Raw genomic sequence first — 23,887 nt, 5'->3', positions numbered from 1 at the left:
ATGGCACAATATGACAGCAAAAATTTGCCATAAAGAAACAGAAGCTTGTATTCATACTCAGGTCAGCTTCTGCACTTCATCAATGCAGATTTTATTACAACAATAAACTAAAACTAGACCACACAGTTGGCACAGATTATTTCATATACCGCATATAAATTATAAGTAATAAATGGGAGCGATCATCTTACCTGCTCCTAGCAGTTTGTCTTTTTTAAACTCGATAATATCCAGGTCATCCACATTACTGCCAGCTGCAAAAATGAAAAAGGAATAATAATTAGCCTTCCTGCTACTTAAGCAAAAGTGCACAAATAACAGCAGACTTGGCAGGTAGTGTTTCACCCACTACACAGAACACATTTCTTTTTAGCCTACCCACAGTAATTAATGGCAGGGCTACTCCTAGTCCTATGATTGTGTCAACATTCTATGCCCCACCATGGTAGGTAAGTAGTAAGGGAACCCAACTACTGAGCCAGGGGACCCTGGTCTGAACCTGGCTGTGGCAGCCATGTTTCAATGCAGGCAAAATGCAAAGTGCCCGTGTACTGTGCAATGTCAGTGCACGTTAAAGAACCCCAGGAGGTTGAAATTTCCGCAATAGCAGGTGTCGTTTTTGCACATTGAACCCAACAAACCAAACCTAAACCAAACCTAAACCAAATTATAATTTCGGATATTAAAGCAAGATAGCATCCTATTCAATTCGGATGTTTGGTATTCGAAGTTTAAAAGTAACTGTGTCAAGCGAATATATAGTAAAGGTTTTGGAATGCTCGTTTTGTGTGATTTAGGTTAAGCTCACCTCAGTGCACCTCCTCCAAGAAGGCACCGGAGTGTGAGAGCATACAAAGCCTCAAGTTTATGGATATCTAGCTGGCTGCAAGCTGGGTGTACCTATGCATCTTTGCATATAACACCGACAGCAATCTGCGCATATGAGCTGCAGTACGCGTGACGCTTCATGCACTACCCCACTGTGCGCAGGTGTCCACGGAGCCATCACTTTTAAGACCAGCAGTTGAAGGTCCCACAATGAAGTTCAACACCCCACAACTACTTTGACTTCACATGCAAGTCCTCCGCCAATTTCAGATAGCCATATTTAAAAAAAAGTTGACCCAACACCGACGAGTGTGACAAAACATTAATATACATTCTTTTTATTGTAACAGCTTTGCACATTAGAGAGATAAATGATCTTGAAAATGCCTGCTCTGCCAATCGACCTTCTAGGCATTTAACATATTCAAAATGTTTGGTTCGAAAAGAGAAATACTACCATATATACGCATGTGTAAAGGTCGCACCCTCAACTTGTTGGCCAGTAATCTGGGGAAAAAAAAAGCCAGATTTCTACCATGCGCGCAAAATTTTGGCTGCATAGTATGTTTTGTGGGAAACTAAAAGGTAACTGCTCGCAACAATCGTTAGCACATGGTGCCTCCGTGCAGCTAACTCGTCTTGTGCGCTCATAGTTTGCACGAAAAAGGACAAAACAGTATGCTGAGCAAGAGACAGAATGTGGTACAGGCACGTTGGGTGCACCCCAATTTGCAGTGAAACGTGAGTAGCACATTCCACATGCTGTGCGCCAGGGTCAGGTGCCGGGTGTCTAAACCTGTTATTAATTTACCATCAAACAATAACCTCACGTTACGATCAAGCTTCCGACAGCAATGCGAGCCCAAATTCAGCTTACACAAAGACTACCCAACACCAACAGCAGTGGATAGCGAGCATGGAGTGCTGCTTCAAACCGTCAGTTACAAGTGCCATATTGAAGGAGGATCTTAACTTAGGGTCACGTGACATTTGCCAGTAAAGTTCGACCTCATTTCATTTTATTACCATAAAGACCCACGAGGGGTATTACATAAGGGGTGGGTACATTGCAAGCAAGTGTTAACACAAGCAACCACTAGCAACCTGGTTTACTCCGGGTGGTTAACCTGAATGTGCCGATCGTCAGGTGCACGACGGGAGCTGCACTGATTTGGCATAGAACTGTAGTGTGCTGCTTAAAAGAGGGACTAGCAATCGGGGCTATACTGTAGTCAGAAAATTTGAACAGGATAATGCCAGTCCCTTGCAAAGGCCACAGCCTGTCAGAACCAAGGAAAAAAATATGCGGCCCTTACATGAGTATGTATGGCTTAGTTCTTCCCAACAGTAACTACAGCCATGAGTAGAGATTTGTCTAGTTTAGTGAGTATTGTTTCAAACAATAAATTATCTGTAGCTTCGAAAGCATGTTTAGAAAGAGCAAGAGGTGACAGGAAGGCATAGCAAAAGCTTTCTATTTTCCAGAGTTGTCCATTGCACACTGTTGCAAAGTTTAGTCCAGAAATAAACTAAATAACGGCTGCAAAAAAAAAAAAAAAATACAGATAGGGAGAAGAATAAAAAATGCTATGTGGAAAACAGTACAAGAGCGATGACATTAGCCTCCCCCCCCCCCCCCCCCTCCCCTTTTAATCAGGCAGAACAAAAGCAGACTACCTAAGCTAAACAGCGCAATGTAAATTTAATGGTGCATTAGGAAGAGGCAGCAGAAGTATGTAAGGATGCTGCGTGGATGAGGAAAATAAGGAACAGTTGTTATGTAAGTTTTAACTCCACCGCAATTGCCACTCCAGTGGTGCAGTCTAAGCCTACACGGTAACAGTGCTGTAGAAACGCTTCCCTTTACGACAAGAGGTAAGACTAACAGAGGAGCACTTTTAACTGAATAAGATTACTGCACAAGTCACCCCGGCATTCTTTCAGCCGTCAAAATGGTGCATGAGCACCGGAGAAAGCTTACAATGGTTTATTTCATGAAGTTACCACCTGCTACAAAGTGAGATCAACTAGCTTGCCTCAGACAGCTAACGGCCTGGCAACGCAGCACAACACTGTCGCGAAGTAGAAAACTGATGATACAATCAGGAATCATAGGAATTTGAGGACAACATGAATAGGTATTATTTTCACGCCAGAATGCATTGTACACAATGCGCAGAATTTATACCCCTGTCACACAGGCACTTTTAAGGCCTTGGGAATTAAGGTTCTCTGCTCTAAAGGCGATTTACGTGCGGCTACACAACAGAGCCTCGCGACCTTTGCGAAAAAGGCTGTCATCAGCGGCCTTCCAGCTGCCTAAAGGAGCAGCCCAAACATGAGCGAGCTGAAAAAAACAGACATCGACACACACATAATTTTGAATAATATATTTAAGCCTATTTCTATTCAGGGACTGATTTTACATTACAATGAACTTAAAAATGTAGAGTGTTGAAAGAAGACTTCGAATGCTTTCATCAGCGGCATCGACATATATATATGCTTTACTCCTTGTGCATTCTTGTGCAGTGTTCTTTCTTTGTTGTCTTTTTGCTGTGCACTAATTTTTTGTTTGACAGCATTTGCTCGTTAATTTACTATTTATTTCGTATAGCCACACTTTAGTTGAACTTTTTTATATATTTAAGGTGATTTTGCTGATCAAAAGAAGGCGCTCACCGAGGTTACCTGCATCATCATCGCTATTGTCATTTATCTCCTTTGCACTTCCAGTGTAGTTGAGCCTCCTTTCTGGTTTTTCTCATTTAGAGCAATAAACCTCTTTTGCAGGAAAGACCTTGGAAAAGTGCCGTGTGACCGGCGCATCAATATATTTCAAACTCTCTCCTAGACTGCTACTACGGCTGATATGAACGCATGAGCTGTGACAGCACCCTCGAGCAGCAAGCACTGCCTGCACATCAGTGATGCCACAACCGGCAGTCGCTGCAGTAGGTGGTGGCATGCCCGTAATAAATCCCACCAGCCACTAAGAGATCCGTGTGAATGCATTTGCATTACTTCCGTAGGTGGAGTTCGCACATTCCGGGTGATATGAATACAAATATTTTGTGTGTAGCTGTGACATTTACATTATTGAGATTTCACTCTATTTTTGTTTCAGAGCAAATACACCCCTCAGCGTACCACCAGTACTTTTTTTTTTTCGATGTTTATTGCCTCGGGGCATAAAAAGAATGTTATGAAGGATGAAGAGTATGATCAAATAGATAAAAAAAGGTTGGCTGATGTAATGAAGTCGAGGAGTGAACAATGATGCGGTCCCTGTTCTTCACTACTCTTCTGGCCCTTGCAGTTTGCTGTTTTAGCAATTCTTTTGCCGTTTCCTTTGTCTATGGTCAGCTACGTAAGGCTGCTGTCATTAAGATGCTTGGGCACAGGTTTAAACTCCCCCCCACCACTTGATAGGATATTTTCAGAGCACGCATGTCACCTTGTCTCTCCAAACAATGCCGAGGACTTAAACACGATAGCTAATTTTCTACCTGCTCGCAGAAAGGGTTGCAGAGCCCTGTCTGACAAGAAAATGTATGCAATCACATATACTCACGTGTCACGCAGTAGACTTTGGTGTCACTGTACACAAAGCTTGAGCGGCGATTAGCAGATGGAAGTACAAACTTGTAGCTCAGCAAGGCTTCTTCGTCCCTCTCCTGTTGAGAAAGGGTAATTCGTTTTAACTTTTCACCGGTGAGGCAAACGACATGGAGTCCAGTTATTTCAACTGGGGAAGAGATTCACAAGGGCTCCCAAAAATAGTGGACTGTAATATGGCAAGGAACAAAAAGTGCATAAAATATGAATGAAGAGACGACAAAAAAAAAGACAGCACCATAGGCGTGCACACTACTATGTCGCAGTGAAAGCAAACCGCTGCCATAGTTGAACAGAACAAAAACGTCACAGTACTGTCTTCACAGACGGCCCCGCTTGCCTGTAGATTTCGCAGTACATTGGTTGCAGTGTTGGTTAAAAAAAATAATAATAATAACATTTTTTTAACACTGTGCAATTACTTCTACAATTAACAATTCTATTACTTAATAGTGTGAAAAAGAAAAATTTCTTTCAGTACTGGTTCTAGAATGGCATTCCTGAATCTTAAAGAACATTAGTCAGTATTCCTAGGAACATAATGCCTATATTAGTACGCTTTTTCACTAAGTTCTGTTTTACTGTTCAATAACAGTATAGGAGATTTAGATGAAACTTTCTAAGGTGGATATTAAATATCATTAAGAGAATACGTTTCCCTAGGCAAACAATTAAATTTTGTTAAATAATGAAATAAGAACCCACATAAAACACAGAGGCGAATTCATCAGCTAAGTGCTTATGACCAGCTCACATATGGGCAAAGAAGACCAAAGCATAAACAGAGAACAAAAACATTGCTAATAAAAAACCCAACACACTCCCACAAAAGGTGCCGAATCTCTGAGTAACTGACCGTGTACTGCTCTGAGAAACGAAGCACAGTGAAGTCCGCGAAGCTGGCTGGACTGTCTGCTGGTGAGCCCAAGTTACGAACATCCACAGTACCTAGAGAGAGAGAGCAAGGCGATAAAAATTTTAGGATGTTGGCCATGATGATGTCAACCACCACACAGATTGTTACCCTATCTCAATAAAAACAGAAGAAATGAACCTAAATGATGAAAAAAGCAATAAACTATATTTTGTACCTCATGTCCCAGCCATTGTATGTCCAGCTCCCTCTCTTTTAAACACAATTTGCAGGCTGCCATCAAGCTAGAAGTGTCAAGCTCTTTCATAGCTCCCACATGCACACATACAACCTAATGAGTACATGAACAGAACTAACAATGCCTGCAGTGTCTTCTCAGCATCAAATGTAAATTTGAGTCGCAGCATAAAAACACTGATTATTGAAACTGCTTTCGCACAGAGACCAAGCCAAGTGTATCATCAAATTGTACTGATTGCAGTGATTTCAACATATACGGCCACCTCAGCAGCCCCGGGACTTGGACATCTGTGCGCACTTGCTGGGAGTACAGGTGAGCTGCACTTGTGTCCTTCAACTTCACAAACTCAGCGAAAGGGCACACAAGAGAGATGACCAACTCCACGTTAAATGCGGTACAGCTTACCAATGGCATAGTAGAGTTGCTGAGAAACCTGGGCGTTGAGGGCGGCCATCAATACCGCAACACCGTTCCTAGTGTGTAGGAAAGAGTGAAGGATACGTAGCAATGTTTGTGGAACATGCCTACTTGTGCAACACAAAAACAAGTCAAAACCGAGTGCACGAGGATGAAACTTACGAAGACAACTGCATGTCGATGCACCATGCTTTCAGGTGCCTAGGAAAAGTGTTCTCACGATCCTATGCAGAGGAAAATGAGAGAGAAGGCATGTCACAACACCGGGTCAATCAGAAACACCTCCAGAGTTTGCCTAGCTGTAAGAATGTGCTGAGCAATTCTGCAATGCATACTAACTATTTTAACACAACAGCATCATGCACGGTAACGGATTTTAAATTTGCCTATCTGGAGGACGCTGGATAGTAGTTGGAAAATTTTAAAACCATCCTGTATCTTTCCTTGCTACAAATGCCCCTGCACTGAACCTTGTGTCTTCTTTGATATGTATGTATTCACACTGGTTCAGTGACCATGAAATGTCATTAATGCGAAAGCATTAAGATGACCATTGTGAGCAAAACACGGCACCAATGGCGGCAGGCTGTACTGTCAGTGGTACAAACATCCAAAAGCCACTACAGAAGAAAACCCATGCAACAGAAGAGAAGCATAGGAGCATTAGTGAAAGAATGAGTGAATAATGACTGAATGAGTAAGTAGTGATCATTAGCTCGTGACTGATACTTAGTGAATAAAACGAAAAAAAAATAAAAAATGCACTGAAAGTAATCAAATGAAAGGTAACTGAACTGAATGCAGTGACCAAATAATTAATGGTTATTAATTAGTGAACTGTAATGAATCAAACGTAATTGAAGTGAAGGTTAACTGAAATTTACTCTGAAGAGTGCATGTGAACTGTAATGTAGGATGTAGGATGATGTAGGATGACAATCATATGAAGACAGAGTGAACTGCAGCATGACAGATTTTGCTTCCTTCACCACAGCATGCGATGTTCACATTTTGGCATCATGCCAAAAGTGTAGGAGAGGATGAGATCTTCACCAACGTGCGTCATTCATGTTTGTACCATGCCAGAAGCGCAGGCACGTTGGGTTCACATCATGGCATCAAGCGGTCCGCATAACATGCCTGAACATGCCACATAGCATTTATAGCGTGCATGTGTAGTCACGCCATGTGAGTCATCATAAGCCTACCACAGCAAACGCCTATGCACATGGCAGAGGTGTTGAAAGAGAGGTGGTTAAGAGGCTATGAAATGCATAAAAGAAAACTACATGCTTCTGCATTCAATACATGTAAGGAGTGTCCCCCGATTTTGAATTTATTTGTATACTCTTCTCTCAAGCCATTTCCCTTCCAGAATGCCTCCCCTATGCAGGGTATCATGACTATGCATTCTGCCCGCCAGCCGAGGTCTGTTTTAAAGAGCCCCTTTTCTTTACCTCAAAGCACCAAATCCTCCCACTTCCTGTCAACAAATGTCCACCTTTGAAGGATTTTTGGGGAGGCCCTGCATGATGCACTGCTGTGTGTGTACTACACTAAAAAACACAATGCATTCTCTCAATTTTCAAAATTTAAAAGCCAGAAACACTTAACCAGAGCACAGACAGTAGACAGCAACATTAGACGAAAGAAAAGCCAAGTATTGATAATGCGAGTAGACTGGACACTTAGTGTTGATGAAGAGTTAGTTTGATGGTCACACAAGTGACCATAAACCTGATGAAAGTGCACAACTTTTTGTGAAAAGAAAAAACAAACACACACACTGAATTCCATTTCATGCTCACTTTTCACAGCATGCTGAAAGCACCAAATGCATATTTACACACCCAGAGAGCCTCGTGGAACTGTTCCTTCATGGAGCGGTCCAGGTCGCATTCGCCACACAGCTGAAAAACATCACACACATACAGAAGTGTGTAAGCAATTGAAGAAAAAAAAGAAGAAAAAAAAACTCGCAGGACTGTTACAAGACTGTAACACAAATGTTTGAGCGTTAGGTATGGTTTGACCACAGAAAAAAAATTTAACTTGTAGTTCTTTTTTTCTTTTCTTGCATAGTCAGGCAGCCAGAGGTGAATGCAGATTTTCCCAGGGCTTCAGCGATAGCCTGGAGTTAACTTGTTGTAAAAGATCACTTCAAGCAGTAACGGTTAACCTGTACAACCATTTGAACATGCTGGTTAGAGCGCACAAACTTGAAACTAAAACTCTAATTTTAAGCATTCTTGTTTCATTTTTTTTCATTTGAATGCAACAGCACTGAGCATTTGGAAGAATGAGAGATTGAGAGATGAACATGCACCGTGCACATGCGAACAAGCACTGAAAAGGTGCACAAAGCACACAACGAGGCTGAAAGCCAACTACATTTTTTCAGGCCTCTCTACGAAAGGCGCTGGAGCATAGGGAAGCGCAGCGGCCCCTGGCTGAGGTTGTCTGAACTATAGTCAATTCCGTCTAACAAGAAGAGGGTAGCAAAATAGTTGATATATAAACGTGCCAAAAGGTGAACATCTTGTCACCTTGAAGCGTGAATATGCTGCACCCATGCTAGCAGCGCGCTTTCTGCTGGTAGCACACCGCTTGCTGCCCGTGTGTGGAGACCGCACTAAGACCCACAAGGCGTACACGCATGCACGTACACCTGCACATGCATGTGTGTGCGTCTGTTCCGCTGACCGTTGACTGTTCCATTGACAGGTGTTGACTGTTCCAATAAGGGGAGTTGACTGTTCCGTTAATAGGAATTCAATAAACGCAAACAACGCTGCTATACTTTTGCACGGGATTTTCAAGGGGCGATTTTGAGAGCTCAATGTAAGCAATAATTCGACACATTCAGATTCGACTGTATAAAGTAAACACACAAAAGCGTTAGGAGTTGCCAATGTCTATTGCAAAATGATGAACTGCTCGGCAAGGAAAGGCTCGCCACTGCTCACCTTCTCTGGGCTTTCTTCTTCTAGGAACCATTTCTGGAGGCTGTTTCGAAGGAGCACATAGACATACTTTTCGTCTTCTTCCTCTGTCGGTTGCACAAGCACCTTTACGAGATGCCTCTGAAAATTGAGGAGTCGTGTCAGTAGGTTAACTCTTTAGGAAAACCCCATAGGCCAACAATGCATATGATTGACGGTTCTTCACACGCCCCGCCGGGGTGGCGCAGTGGTTACGGCGCTCGACTACTGTTCCCAAGGACGCGGGATCGAATCCCGGCCTCGGCGGCCGTTTTTCAATGAAGGCGAAAAGCAAGGCACCCGTGTGCTGTGCGATGTCAGTGCACGTTAAAGAACCTCAGGTGGTCGAAATTTCCGGAGTCCTCCACTACGGCGTCTCTCATAGCCTGAGTTGCTTTGGGACGTTAAACACCCCAAACCAAAACCAAACTGGTTTTTCACACGTTTCCATACTCAAGCTCCCATGCGTTAGAGCAGGTAGTGCATGCTAGGAGGTAGGTTGACATCTGGGGTTTCAATTTCTGTGTACTGTACCTTTTTATCTTGTTCTTTTATTTTTTAGCATTCTTTTTATCATTTTATCATCACCTGCAGCATGGTGGTCTCAAACGTCAACAGAAATTATATTAAGTTCGCATCAGGACCAGCTAAGAATTCAGCATCAGTCCCTTGATTCTTCTGTTATAGTGCGGGTTTTTTGTTGGCGGCATTAGCAAAGAGCCCCCAAGACGTCGTCATGAATTCCAACTTCAGCTCCGATGATTAAGGCGGTGATCGGTTCAGAACTTCCAAGGTAATCATACTTTTAATTTCAACTTGCTCGTGAGTAATCAAGTGTGTGCTCTTACTGTTTTATCAACGCCTGCTAGAGTTTCAACAACAAGGAAGGTGCCAGCATATGTGACGGTTTCTCCAGAACATCAGCCATGTGTGAAGCTTTTTTAGCCATATCAAGCCTTTGACCACCTAACACTCAGCAAAGAGCTCCTTGAGCAGATTTTTAATCTTGTTGGCAAATCAGCTCATACTCTGCCACCCTCTACAAATCGCGCCAAACAAAAATCACAAAAAACGCTCAAGAATGTGAGAGGTGTAAGCTGTGCTATAAGCATAAGGAGGCTAAGCAGAAAATGAATGCCTTTTGCAATTTGTTTCTAGCAATGTTATGAGAATGATATGCCATCCGAATAGATTTCCCCACAAAACATAGTTATAATTTGGCTTCACTGTGTTTTACTAGTGTAGGTATGAGAATAGGCACGTCAGACTCGCAACAACCAATGTGGGAACTGGACGGTGATCACTGGTTCCAAACACCAAAGAAGGGGGCAATGTAGCACCCTTTGTATATTCTGAATTATTTTTATCGCAGTTTATTTTTACATTCATGCCTTTTTTTTTACTTTGTTCTTTCCAGCAAATACACAGAGTGAGCTTCAGTAAAACAAGTTGCCGGGCTAGTTGGCTTTGCATCTTTAAAAAAGGAGAATGCTGGGATGCTAAAATGATAAGTCCTGCCCTTCGAATCATGCACAGTGTTTTAACAAGACATTATGTATATGTTATGTTATAGCAGGATAGTGTAACTATTTCATTTAATGACTTTTTCCCGAGATTCTTCAGAGAGCCGAAACACAAAATTTATGCCAGGCACAAATCCCAAGTCAATGTTAATGTACCAAAAAATGATATGTCAAACTTGCAAATGCTTCTGAAAATGATTGCACCTTTTGCATAGTGACGTGCAGTGCCAATCAATGGCGAATTCTCCACAAAACCATGCTGTTTAGCCCTTCTTAGAAAACTAATGCATTCCCTAAAGTGATACAGCATTGATCATAATTATGCTTAGACCTCTACATCAAGCTGACCGACTCACACAATGCAGACCACAGGCAAAGGTAAAACATTCAGTTAATGAATGCTTAACAAGTATGCTTAACTTGCACTTACAACTATATTCTTACTATAGCAGCTAAGAATGTATAACCAGGAACATGACGCTTCTATTTTTCATTTTTGTTCTTTAACCTCTGTTCTATTATTTTTGTAACCACTCCCCTGTGAAATGCCCCTGGCCTTGAGGGTAATCATAAATAAATAAATAAATAAATATGAAAAAAAAAAGAAACCTCTTTTTTTTTTCGAAAAAATGTTTTTGTTAAAAAGTATTTTTTTTTTTTTGCTAACTAGTTGTCCTCTTGGCACATATTATCCGAAAGTCAATTTCAGCTTTAAATTTGTCCTTTTGTGCAAATAGGGTGTTCCCTTTCATAATGACTGGACGTGTACATACCAGTGTTTAAAAAAATCTCCTGGGGGCCTGACAGGTAGGCAGAACTGTTTAAAGCAGTAGCTCTACAGCTCTACTCAATGCAAAATATCAGCCCTGTTCCATGCCTGCCCTGTTTAGCCTTCATTTAAACTTGAGAAGCATAGCAGAAGCATGGTGTCGATCATGGTGGACATGAGCATTGACCTTTGCTGCTAAACCAACCTACTAATCGTCAAACTAGGTTCAACTATATGTTAGACCCTGCTAATTTTTTTGTTAGTGTCTATTTTCTTTTTAAATGTAATTTGCTGTTATAGACTATATACTCAAGAAGCAGGCATAACTCAACTTGGACTAACAGCTAAGAAGACGAAAGATGCCCCCCCCCCCCCTTTTCAAATCAGGAAAGCATGTTCATCATTAGTTATGGCCTCAGAGAACACTCACAGCTTCCAACTGAGAAGGCATGGCCCCAAAAATAAACGATGACACCCGTCGTCCTATGCCTGCTAGAAGTCCCTGGGGTGCCTTGAGGGGCTTGATCAGCAATGTAGTCTGCAAGAGAGAAGATAACGAAGTTTTGATATCAGAGAAAAAAGGTAAGTCACTAAGTCATCACACAATCATATATATAAAAAACCCCTGTGTAGCAAATTCCTCAATATTACAAAGTTTCTAAACTCTGCAGTGCTGCACCTAATGAAGCGTGCACATCTGAGAACTCCATGTAACAAAGATATTGTAGTAATTGACATTGATATAACACTTGCTGCACCACCTATCTGTCCAGCGAATGCCTAGTTACTAGAAATTTGGCAGAACCATGCGAATGTCTGCTGATAATAAAACACAAACTGACACCAGAGGAACGAGCTACCCCAGTTGACACAATGCTTCGTGCCCCAGTGCTGTCCTCATATTATACGACAAATGTACCAGTCTCTGTAGCGTTCGCTTTTAGAATGCCACACCCCATGTCATTACAATAGCTCACACTCAAAAGCAGTGAAAAATAATAGTAATACAGTAAAGTCTCATAAATTTGACGCCTGTTAATTCGGATAATTTGAACTACGAGCATGGGCATGGCTGATGCCCATGTAAGTTTATGGTATCCGACGTTCGTTAATTTGAACATGGATGGGCGATTGTGTTGAGGTATGAAGCGAGTAGTCAGAAATCACAGAAATTGACCCTCCCTGACCATCAATTGCATAGAACAGTGGTGCCCACACATTTCTGCACGCTATGGAAGGTAGAAAAATGATAGGAAGTTCCCCATTTCTGAATTATAGCTCAGTTGTATAATTTCGGTTTTCTTAACTTCCCATCATCTCATGGCTGCAATCAGGAGCTCACACTGGCTTGTTGAGCAGTTTTGGATGCCACTTGCTGCATTCTTTTATTTTATTTTTATTTTGGTATAGTGTCACGCTGTTCTAACACACATATATCCCTCACGTGCGTCCCCATGCGATTTTGGAGCACTTGTTCAATGTTGCTGACAAAATTCGCAAAGTAAAGCACTCGATGACACTGGGCAAAAGCGTCGTTCTCACTTGAGTTTCATCTCAAATGCAGACAACCATCATACAGATGTTCACTACATAAAATTACTAGGATGCACACTGTTTTTCGACAGTATTATCAGCTCCATTCTATAATCCAAACTTAACGCTTGAAAACATCTTTTCTGGTCCTATGAAGGCTGAATTAACCAGAGTTTACTGTAACTATCAAAAAAGACATGTGTTGAACAGTGCAAGCCCGTCTCCGTCACACAGTTGCCTGTGTGATTACGTTGTCGATAGCTTTCTGCATCGGAAGTGGGAAAGGTGGAGAGTATCGGCAACAAGGAGAAAAGAGTCTGTTCCCTGGCACAGTGGAGGCTGTGGCAGAGTGGCGGTGGCTGGTACCGTAGTCACATTATCAGCGCAGTAGCAAAATATTTCTCAGTTTTTAGGACTTCAAATAATGAAGTTTTACTGCAAACATTTCCAAGCAGATTTTACCTATATTAATATTTTTAATTTTAGTTTCCACTCTGATTTTTCCTTTTATGTTTTCATGCGAAAGCTGTATGCAACAAAAAAATTGCGAACATTTTTCCGCTTCGTTAAATCAAGGATCAGTATAACTGTCAAATGAGGGAGCAAGTGCTCTGTAGTGTTGACTTTTGCAGTGAGCCTAAATTCCAGGAACCAACCTCAGGATCAGTGATAGACAACTGCATGCTATTTGTGACGGCTTGTATAAAATGAGGAGTGCTTTGCTTGTTATTGCTGGTATATCAGGGTATCAACAGGAAAATCGACGCTTTGATGAGTTTTCCCACGGGTTTGCTATCATCTTCTGAAGAACATCGTCTGTTTGTTGGCTCAGCAACTCCCAATATCCGTACATCTACCAATGCTTAACAGCTACCCCTTCACCCATTTTCTCCACACAAAAGAGTTCCACAGCCTGCAACTACTGCTCAAATTTGCACAGCAGACGTCCAGGGCAATGGCAGCAAGTTCAGTGGCAACAGCAGCAGATTGTAGACCAAAGGAATATAAAGAGAAAAGAAAGAAGAAGAAGAAGAAGAAGAAAAAAAGTGTTTAAATACAAAAACTGGTTCCCACAGCACAAAGGCTAATCTCCAGAAAGGAAATGAAACAAAGAAGGAAGAGCGTATAAAACAGTAAATTTTCTTCAGGTGGTGTCACCAAAACAAAATCAAATTTTTAATACTAGGCCAACTTGCCAATGCTTGACAAGTTTAGGAAATCAGGCATGGCAAGATGCTACAGATACCAACATACCTGTCCTTCTATGGTGGACGGTGTGACAAGCATCAGGGAGCTCGTAGTGGTAGCCACAATGCACCCAAGAGGCTGCGACGGAAGCAAAATTATACAGTGATTAAAAAAAAAATTGGGAGAAATCAATTGGAGTCACATAGAGAAATGTGCTAGCATTTTTTTTTCACTCATCAATCAACCCCGATTCCGATTCTATCTCAATTTTCATTCAACTGTCTTTCACTTACCAATATACACCAATTCCAACTGCATTCGCCCATTTCTATTCACATCTACTTCATTTTGCTGCGCTACTAACAGTTCGGCCTCCCTCCTCTCCTTAAAAAGCAGAGAGGGGATTTCGTGGAGGCCTCTTAGAGACGCCAATGCCAGATAGTTTTCCCCTCCATGGCATTACAAATGATGCCGCATTAACACACCCTCCACATAAACATGCTACAAACAAAGCACTTATTTACGAGTCACTTTTAAAGAAGTTTAAATCAGCTAACTGGTGAACAAAAGCAAGAACAGAGTTCACAAGTTTCAAAGTTTCAAAGAAAATAAAACCATTAAAACTGCATGCAATGGGCATTTGTTAAGCTGAATTCACAAATGACCAGCTGCACAAGCCAACCAAAGTAGTTGGTCTTCAAAAGCTGGAAGCAGCCCTTAGATACTAAAGGGCAATTTTGATGCTGTTTTTCAGTTATCTAGATAAGCAGGTAGAAGTATCACTGCCCCCCTTACTAACGGCTCCAGATATAAACTCAAAAATCATGCATGCAACAACAGCTGTCACATGTGGAGAAGTCTAGCACAGAAAGCCCTCCTTTGAATAACATATACTAGTGGCAATATCACAAATGTGCAGCATAAAGAACTGCACTACAGAATTTTTACTTCCCAATGTTAGTATGACCATAGAAGTTCTGATTACTAACTAGAAATAAATGTGGCATCAACATCTATGAGTTTTTTTTTTACACAGCACTGCACTGCAAAAATGCTTAGAAGATGAGGATTCTTATCCAGTTATGCTAGTGCTGGGCCAAAAAAGTGGACACTGTCTTACAACTAGTAACTGCACCACAATTCTCTCATCTGTGCGCAGATTAAATTATTTTAAAAGCAAGTTTTTAGTGCGGGAGCACTAATCCGGAGGGTTAGAGCCTAGCAAAATCGTCTGAAGATTGTGCCGTCATTATGATTGGCTAAGCTCTTTTATAAAGTCCCAACGATGTGGCCTTGCACGGATAATTCAAACTAAGTTCGGTATAGCGGCTCCAGCGCGCAACTTTACCCAAAAGGTGTTTCAAATTCACCAGTCAACAAAGACAGTGATGGAGCATATGATTGACCAAATGCTAACCATGACCTCTTGTAATGCTTGACACTTAAAAAAGAGCACAATTAAACTAGTCGGGTTCGAGCCTGTGTACTCTGGTTCAGTAGCCGAGCATCTTAACCACTGAGTCACTGTGGCAGGTGGTTTAGCTCGTTATAACCAGGTTTAACTAGGGTTAAACCTCTGCCATTTGATGTGGCAGCTCCGCCATAATGGGGCCACAAGCACGGTTAAACCCATGGCCTCTGCAATCAAGCGCCATAACACCGGAGCTAATCGCGGAGGCCATGGTTAAACCTTCATCATTTGATGTGGTGGCTCCCAGATGGCGCCACATGCACAGCTGAAACTGCAGCACACCAGGCTCATAGTCGCAGAAAGTTTGTTCGAACTAGATTTTGCACACTATTAGAATTACTGTAGGCATAATTCTCTGCATTTTTTTTTTTTCGCTTTAATAAATTTTAATGCAAGAGACAATTTGGTGTCAGACTAATATGGAAACTTGCACAGCTTTTCTTGGGGTTATGCTTCAAAATGAGTTCTATTGTTTCCACTGAATCCAAAAAGAAGCTAATTAAGACTTAAAATCGCATCTTCCCAGCATTCCTGAACCTCTTGATGGTGTGTGAGCTACTGCATTCCCACTTTCCCCTCCAATTAATATTGAGAACCTACACATGCTGGCTGAGACCACTCACCTCAGTGTTGGTGAGAGAGCAGCACTCTTCCCCTTGGAGGTCGGCCAGAGCATCAGTGGAAGAACCCTCGTGAGCAATGCTGGGCCAGTAGCGCAAAATGCCCGCTGGTGAGACAGCCAGTGCTGCAGGCGCGAGCTCATCCCTCAGCAGCACACAGACCAGGTCGGCCCGGTGGGCCAGGTCACTTGGTGGCAATGTCAGCATGCGGCACTGCCGGGATTACGTTGAGGAAGCAATGCAGTCATATTGCATGCCAAATGGATCCGGTGAGAGATTCAAGATTGTCACCAGCTAGATTAGGTCTACTGCCGCACAGAAGCCCTCATACTGCTCCCTATTGACCTTGTTCTGCACCGCACCAACTGCTGTCATCTCATATTAAAGAGGATCACCTAATCACTTTCCTCCAATTGATTTTCCACTACTTATTGCTGCATATTCCTTTTTCCGAAATACACCATTATTCCAGTGGACCTATCTGTTTGCTGCTTTACATATTAAGCCAACACTCATTTTATCTTCTTGATTTCTGCCAAGATGACATTAACTTGGGAGGAAACACTATTTGCTACAGCAAGAGAGACATCAAGAAGATGCGATTTCAATTTCTTTCTCGCTTTCACTGTTTTTCTCGCATAATCATCACATGGTTCAGTCAACTGAGGCTACAGTAAAAGCGTGCACACCAAGCAAGGATAAATAAATTACTCTGTTAAGTTCAATGTCGCAGGGTTGCTTATTTCATTACGATGGACACTTTACCGGGAGGCCCTTGTTCACTTTTTTGCATGCTTTTATATACGAGCATTTTCAAACAGGAGGCGACTGTTGGTGGCCTAAAATATCCGAAGGTTCCCTCAATGGCCTTGCAAGGTACAAAATGATCACTGTGACCTTATAATGCGCCTAGCTCAACTGCTCGACAGCTGCTTTGAAAGAAGCCCAGCCATATCGACTGCCTCAAGCTATTCGGCGCCACGCCGCGCGCCCCTTGCCTGTCGGAGAAGTGACTGACAGCTTGGCTGGGTGGGTGCGCAGATTGTGCAGTTCCATTGAAGATGCAGTTTCGTCTGCTTGACAAAACTGAAGTCAAAAGAAAGAGCCATCGCTTGTCTGAATAAAACGCAGCATGAATGTGACAGCAGCTTTCAAAACTGATGCCAAGCTTTCTATCCCACCGAGTCTTGTGGTTGTTTCTTCATCCGGCAGGTAAAGCAGCCTGTCAGATCAGCTGCTCGGCTGACGCCTCGGGCAGCTGCACTTGCAGTTGCCAATGATTTCTTTCCAATTCCAGACAATACAGGCAAGTACTCAGATTACATCAGGTCTGAAATAATTTGGACCACAATATGCTACCCTGCGAGCGCTGTCTGCTTTCCACGAGGCCAGTAGTTTGCGTACAGGAGCTTGCTGAAGTCAGCCCCAAAAACATGGAAGTCCCTGTACATCTTACTGTACTGTTTCGTTATATGTTAATCCCTGATAATTCACAGCAACTGTGCCATGATGGTAGCCATCAGGGATCTTTTTTCCGGATAATGTAAATAGATTTTATACAAATTTACTTGCATCCCCTGTTCGAGGCACCAGTCATAAACACGGTTTAGAGAAACGCTTAATTTTATCTGATCTTCGACATTTCGCGCCGGAGAGTAAATTACACAAATGGTTCGTTACTTGTAGCTGTGACGCTGCATGGCACTTACGCTTCTGTTACGAGATCCCCGCTTGTACTGCCAGACGAACAGCTTTCGGCCGCAAACCAGCCATGCCCATCCACAGTTCGAAATACGTGCGCTGATATCAGTGCCCGCTGCAAAGCCAGAGATGACATTAAGTAAAATAGACGTACGACATGAGAAACTCAAACAATGCAAGCAAAGCGTTGCCACGAATGCAGCGTGAAACCAAACGGTAGAGAAGCTAGAAACCTTTTCTTACGCTCAGCCTCGACGAGAGCTTCGCTGACGTGTACCGGGAGCACGATACCGAATAGTTCGACGACATGGTCCGCCGTCTCTTCGAGAACTTGAGACTGGTGCAACGAACTTTCTTGGAGATGACCCAAGGAAAGCATGCTTTAATGCAGAGAAATAAAACACAGGTAATGGTAATGTAAATGACCCATCTCATTCTTTTTTACGCAGAGGCAAAACATAAAGGAAAACTGAAAGAGACACTAAACAGGAGTAAACGAAAACAGTGTCATTACCCAGGCGTGCATGGTCGGCCGTATGACAGTGGCGTTCCACTGCGGCGACTTTTCGACAGCGAGTGAGGTGTTGTGAGAAAAGAACCTCCAACGGAGCCTGCACGGCGTGGAGTGAACATAGCTCTAAATAACGGGCTTAACAGTTGACGGCGTCTCACGACACCCACACGACCATCAATCGCATCTAAAAGAGCGCCGGCAACGTGCCCAGAGTTATTGTGGTGGCTAAAGTTATTTAGACGGGCAATGCGAGCAGCGTTGCCAACCTAGGTTAACTGCTAAAATTTCCTAGAATGATAACTCAAAAATTCTAAAATCTCCAACATTTAAACTTTTAATAAATAATAAGCCTAATAACATTAGCGAAGTTCCCGTGAACGCAAATAACAGGTTGCGCTCACTGAGATAGGCAACGGTCGATGATGTTTTCATCCCGTTGAAGGTGCTGTGGAACCGCAAGCACCGTACCAAAAGTGCGTCTAATGACAGAGTTTCCTTCAAGGAGGTTTTATATATATATAACCTCCTTGGTTTCCTCCTTGCTTCCCTGCTTTGTAACCTGCGTTAGATGTACCTGCGTCACAATCTTTTCAGTGCAAAAAGACTTTCACCGATATCTTAACGGCCGATGGAGATGTTTTATCCCGTTGAAGGTGCTGAGAAACCGAAAGCACCGCACCGAAAGTGCGATCAATGGCAGGACTTCCATTGACCTTGGGGCTTCCTCCTTGCCGTTGTAATATCTGACAACGACTCTTGGCCACTTGGCACTTGGCATCCCGAAAGTGCCCTTGCTTCCCTGTTTAACATGTTACCTGCGTCACAATTTTTGCAGTGGAGGAAGACTTTCACCGATATGCTGCCATGAACAAATCTTGTTCTTCCAGTCAACATTTTCACAAGATGTGCATATGCACAGCACTAACACATTCAGGGTGCAAAAATCCCTAAATAAATAAAAAAAAGCCCGAAAAGACAAAAAAAATAAGTGAACAAATTTCCTAATTAAGATTGGATTGGATTGGATCAGATTAATAATTGATAGTTGGATGTTTACACCGATAGGTCTTCCCCTTTGATAAAGAGCCAGCCTCATCCATGTTCTTGCCATGCGTAGGCGCTTGCAAAACTTCACTGAGTGGCGTGAAGTTTGCTTTTCTGCGCTTATGATACTAAAGTAAATAATACTTCGTCCACTTCTGTGATCAGTATTTCTGTACGGAGACTGCCAAGAGCTCGATACTGGAATACAATAGTAGGCGGGCTCCTAGAACACAGCGTCGACGACGTTTGGAGCAGTGTTCGGAAAAGGACGAAGATTAGCAAGCTGAGCATCTTAAATCGAGTTTGTCACAGAATCACTGCGCCGAATATGGAGGACTACGCCTGGAAGCCGCCGACCGAAGCGGAGCTGAAAGTACTGGAGGCGAGGCGGGAGCGCATGGACAAGATCAGCGGCATAATGGGCGACTACCTCCTGAAAGGCTACAAGATGCTTAGCGACGTTTGCGACGTCTGTAGCGTGAGTAACCTTTCAACTGCTGCGATTCCTGTGGTCTTCGGTGGTTGCAGAGTTTCTGTAGCTTTCTTTTCTGCGTTGCATGAGCTTTTCCTTTAACATAATTATCGCTTGTGAATAAAATGTTTCGCTTTCTTTAACGTGGTTTCTTTCACTGATCCTAGACTATACTTCTCGAGGACCGTCAGCGCAAGACGTATTGCATCGCCTGTTCCGAGGTAGACACGATGGAAAACGTCAAGGACAATCCAGGTGCGTTTGAAGGTTACCGTTTCAGAGTTGCTTGTATGTGAGCCTACTGACAAAAGGGCTAACTGAAAGAAAAATATGTTTAAATGTTCGTGCTGTTCTTGCCTAAGTTTCATGCAATGTCCGATCGGTTGTACAGTAGTTAGCACTTGGTGACTTACCAATTTCTGAGTTCACGCAATCTAGAATAGGACGATCATTTTCCTCGCCTTTTTTTGCGAAAGCTATACTACGACAGTCAAAGCAAGACCTCGGGTGGCCACAGCTACGCCGTGAAGAGGCGTAGCTACGGTCTCCGCATAAAAAAAGCAGCCTGCCATGGCATTTGAATTCACGTCACCCGTATGCCACGGACAGGAGCTGCCAACTCGGGTCGCTCCTATTATATGGGAGGTTGATATCAGAATCAGTCTGCCAGAACTGTTTGCATTCTTGTTACCCCTACGACACTCAGGCACGTCGATACGGCTTGGTTGAAGCGAGACTTTATTGTTCCAAAAGCGCAGTGCTACTCAACAGGGAAGACTAAATAATAGATGCAGAATTTCTACACTTCTTAAGACTGCAAGGCTCAGAACTGGCACAGTAATGCAGGCAAGGCTGCATTACTGGTCAAAACTGTGTCGGTATATAGACTTGAGAACATGTCCTGTTTCATGCTTATTAGAAACATTGGCATGCTTCAGTTACTGTACTGTGCAATGTCAGTGCGCGTTAAAGAACCCCAGGTGGTCGAAATTTCCGGAGCCCTCCACTACGGCATCTCTCATAGCCTGGGTCACTTTGGGACGTTAAACCCCATAAACCAAACCAAACCATTTTTCTTCTGCTCAGAATTATTTTCGTGCAGGTTGCACTGGCCTCTGTATGTGCATTACTTATCCAGGCCAAAACTGCAATTTAATAAGGCTGTAATGTGCAGCCTGAGGTTGTGTCTTTGAGAGGACAGAATAACAGATCCAGGCATTTGGGCATCACACTATAGTCTCGTGACTAATGAGTTTTTTTTTTTTTTTGGCGTGCCACAGTACTGTCCGACGCTGCAGCCCAGCGCCTTGTTCAGGAATGTCAGGCCAGCTCGGAAATGACCGCACAGTCTCAGAGCACCCTCTCATCTGAAGAAACTCATCGTAGTGCACCTTCTGCGCCTCCTCTGGTTCCCCGTCGAGCCACGACTGTCATCTCGGGCAATGCTTCAGCACCGTCCACACTGAATGCAACTGCAAGCATGACAACGGCTTGCATGCTAGCTTCACCGGGCCCAGGGTCATTTCGAAGCCAGCAACAGATGGTGGGCAATGGGTCAACGCTCCCTGCCGACTCTACACAGCGAGACCAGGAAGTTGTGGCTGCAATGCAGGCCGTCCAGGGAAAAATGGTCTGGGCCACACAGGAACTGAAAATGTGCTCTAGTGTTGAGCTCTCAATCCAGATGTGCAGCCTCATCAAGACTTGTGCCGAGGCCATCACTGCCCTGAATGACTTGAGGGCCACCGAGGCAGAGCCAGTGTGTGCTGCCAGGCAAGTCAAGTGCGAGTGAATGGTGCATGGACTCAAGCTTGAATGTGAAAGAATATTTTCAACCTCTGAGCAACCAAGAAGTAAGGGCCAAGTAAAAGTCATTAACATTTGGAGCCTTACCTGGGTAACCTGATTTTGTAGTTCTTGCTGCCAGTGTAATTTTTTTCACAGCAGAGAGTCAAGCTTGCAGCAGCACTACGAAGTCCTGGGGCATTACAAAGCATCTTTGTGGATGTTTGCCCAACACTGCAAGCAGTGGCTTGCATTTCTTAAGTTTATGGTGGAAATGAAAAGATATTGCACAGATTGAGCACTACAATATCTAAGGAACGAAAATTTAACATTTTAATTTGACAATGGAAGTCACATAAAACAAACTGAACCCCCGTCCCGTGGCGAAATGCGGCCATTGTCTGTGTAGTACCCATTTTTAATTTAACAATTTAACATGACAGTGAAAGAATATGTACTGCTGTCTTGTGTTGAAATGCTCCTATTATTGGTGTAGTTTCCCATGTCACCACATCTAGGGGAAAATAACACTGATTTTTTCAAGTGCGCAGTGTTCTTTTTTCTTTCGCGACTGCTTGTGACAATTTCTTATAGATGATTTTACAAAGGGGTGAAGGGCACTGCCATATTGGGGCACTGGGCTGCTCTCATAGCACAGCAGAGTTGACGACTGCTCCCCTTATAGGCCCAGTCAAATCTGGTTTCTCCGAGGGTCGTGAAATGGTCCATATGTATTTGGTGTTCTCTTCAGTGCACCCCTTTTTTTTTTCTTTTTTTTTTGATTGCCAATTTTGTAAATTAATCTTTTATCACCAAATGGCATCACACTGTTGAATTTCTTGGATGAATTGCATTAAAACTTTCATCAACAATGTGTTTCTGTGCCATAGCAGCTTTGAATGTGGAAGCTTGAAATGGATGCTTTTCATGCTAAAAATGTCTATTGTCTGGCTGGTGATGTTTATATTAGTATTTGGTACAGCACTTTTGCCAATAAGTCATATTCATTGTGCTCTCTGATCATTGTTCCTTGTTCCTAGCACCAAACTACACAGAAATGGGTGCATGCGTCGTTTTAAAAATTCCCGGTAAAAATATTTTAGCATTTCTAACAACCGTTATAAAATTTACACTTTAAACAGCAAGCTTTCTGTTGCACCGAGAAAAAAAAAACTATACTTAAAGTAGTGTTCAGTATTTAAAAACCACCAGGCTGGTCTGGTCTTGGAATAAGCAAAGCTAGTTGTTCTCGGGAGTGCGTTGTAGCCTGCTTTGCTAGTAATTGGCAAAAAAACAATTCAGCTGCAGAAATGCATATTTTGTAGTTGTTTTTATCGCAAAACATGCCTAGCACTAAATGTTTCATTAAACTGCAGTTTCTAGCCAGACAATAGCCGAGTCAAATACGAAGTTCACTTCTCAGCATCCCGATGAAAGCAAAAATGCCAACCATATAGTTTACTCTACTGCCCGTCTCTCACCAATTTCAGTCTGATACAGGTGGTGTATAACCTCAAATTTTGGCCCACACATAGTGCAAAATCCCACTTCCAGAATTCGTCAGTGTGAAGTGGGATACCACAAACAAATAAAAAGGAGGAGAGCCACTGATGCAGATACACCTGCATTTCGTTGCTATTTGGTGCTCTAGTAATAAACGACACCAGGACAACTATTGAGCATGTGACTGTTTACCAATGAATTTCTGAAGGGTAAATTTTTATTTAGTACTCAGATTTGCAGGGGCAGAAAGCAGAGTTTCTTGCTGTTGCCTAGAGGGAAAGCTGGTGGCATTTTACTTCAGCCATTGTGGGCGCTCTTACATGCTACCTGGTGCAAGACAGACTTTTTTAGAGCGCATAAAGCGGCATTACTGAAATGCCTCGTTCCGAAAACCCTTCTTCTTCTGTGCATGCAGAATACCATCTCAGTGAAAAGCAGATATATCAGCTGCTCGTGGGGATCTGTGTTTAAAATTTCTCAGTTGCAGTTAAGAAATTTTGATGGATGGTGAGTGCAAGTCCACGATTGAATTCTGAAATGTTATTGGCACATTTGATTTCATCCAGAGTCGGGAAATATTGCATGCGTAAGTGGCTACTGTGGTCATTGATGGTGCAAGATGCAAAATATATTTTTAGAAGTGCACGGTGCTTCAGTTAGCTACAGTTATGTTGTCCGCAAATTTTAAAGCCAGGTGGTAGCCGTGCATCATGTGTAGAAGAGACTTCAAGGATTCATTCGCAGAAATATCCGCACGTTGCACTCAGTAGCATGACCACGACTGTCACTTTTGGTTGGACAGGCT

General features: G+C 42.8%; 2 protein-coding genes across 2 annotated transcripts in view; one reads left to right on the top strand and one right to left on the bottom strand.

Moving 5' to 3' along the window:
• The window catches only part of Nup133 (nuclear pore complex protein Nup133), a 46,035-nt gene extending 27,513 nt beyond the window's left edge, over window positions 1-18,522 (bottom strand). The window contains exons 1-13 of the mRNA XM_084581954.1: window positions 18,279-18,522; window positions 18,008-18,144; window positions 17,773-17,879; window positions 16,067-16,276; window positions 14,039-14,110; window positions 11,682-11,789; window positions 8,945-9,061; window positions 7,829-7,888; window positions 6,141-6,202; window positions 5,967-6,034; window positions 5,303-5,394; window positions 4,403-4,505; window positions 192-254 (exon numbers count right to left, since the gene is read on the bottom strand). Of these exons, the coding sequence (XP_084438080.1) occupies window positions 192-254; window positions 4,403-4,505; window positions 5,303-5,394; window positions 5,967-6,034; window positions 6,141-6,202; window positions 7,829-7,888; window positions 8,945-9,061; window positions 11,682-11,789; window positions 14,039-14,110; window positions 16,067-16,276; window positions 17,773-17,879; window positions 18,008-18,144; window positions 18,279-18,397 (1,318 nt within the window). The 5' untranslated portion in view covers window positions 18,398-18,522. The remainder of the gene's footprint in view (window positions 1-191; window positions 255-4,402; window positions 4,506-5,302; window positions 5,395-5,966; window positions 6,035-6,140; window positions 6,203-7,828; window positions 7,889-8,944; window positions 9,062-11,681; window positions 11,790-14,038; window positions 14,111-16,066; window positions 16,277-17,772; window positions 17,880-18,007; window positions 18,145-18,278) is intronic.
• Window positions 18,523-19,344: 822 nt separating this feature from the next.
• On the top strand, window positions 19,345-22,128 carry LOC146175562 (protein ZNRD2-like). Its single transcript, XM_084581953.1, has 3 exons — window positions 19,345-19,800; window positions 19,962-20,049; window positions 21,075-22,128. Exons 1-3 carry the CDS (start codon window positions 19,651-19,653, stop codon window positions 21,584-21,586), a joined length of 750 nt encoding a protein of 249 aa, XP_084438079.1. The 5' UTR covers window positions 19,345-19,650; the 3' UTR covers window positions 21,587-22,128.
• The last annotated feature ends 1,759 nt before the right edge of the window (window positions 22,129-23,887 follow it).

This window comes from Amblyomma maculatum, chromosome 10 (genome assembly GCF_055883805.1).
Source record: "Amblyomma maculatum isolate TAMU_Amacu chromosome 10, ASM5588380v1, whole genome shotgun sequence".
NCBI lineage: Eukaryota > Metazoa > Arthropoda > Arachnida > Ixodida > Ixodidae > Amblyomma > Amblyomma maculatum.
Note: the sequence above shows the minus strand (reverse complement) of the source record. Positions and strands in the feature narration are given on the sequence as shown.

Coding starts and splice junctions, on each gene's coding strand:
- LOC146175562 (XM_084581953.1), top strand. CDS start 19,651: ATGGAGGACTACGCCTGGAAGCCGCCGACCGAAGCGGAGCTGAAAGTA. Junction 19,801..19,961: donor ACGTTTGCGACGTCTGTAGC/GTGAGTAACCTT, acceptor CACTGATCCTAG/ACTATACTTCTCGAGGACCG. Junction 20,050..21,074: donor AAACGTCAAGGACAATCCAG/GTGCGTTTGAAG, acceptor GGCGTGCCACAG/TACTGTCCGACGCTGCAGCC.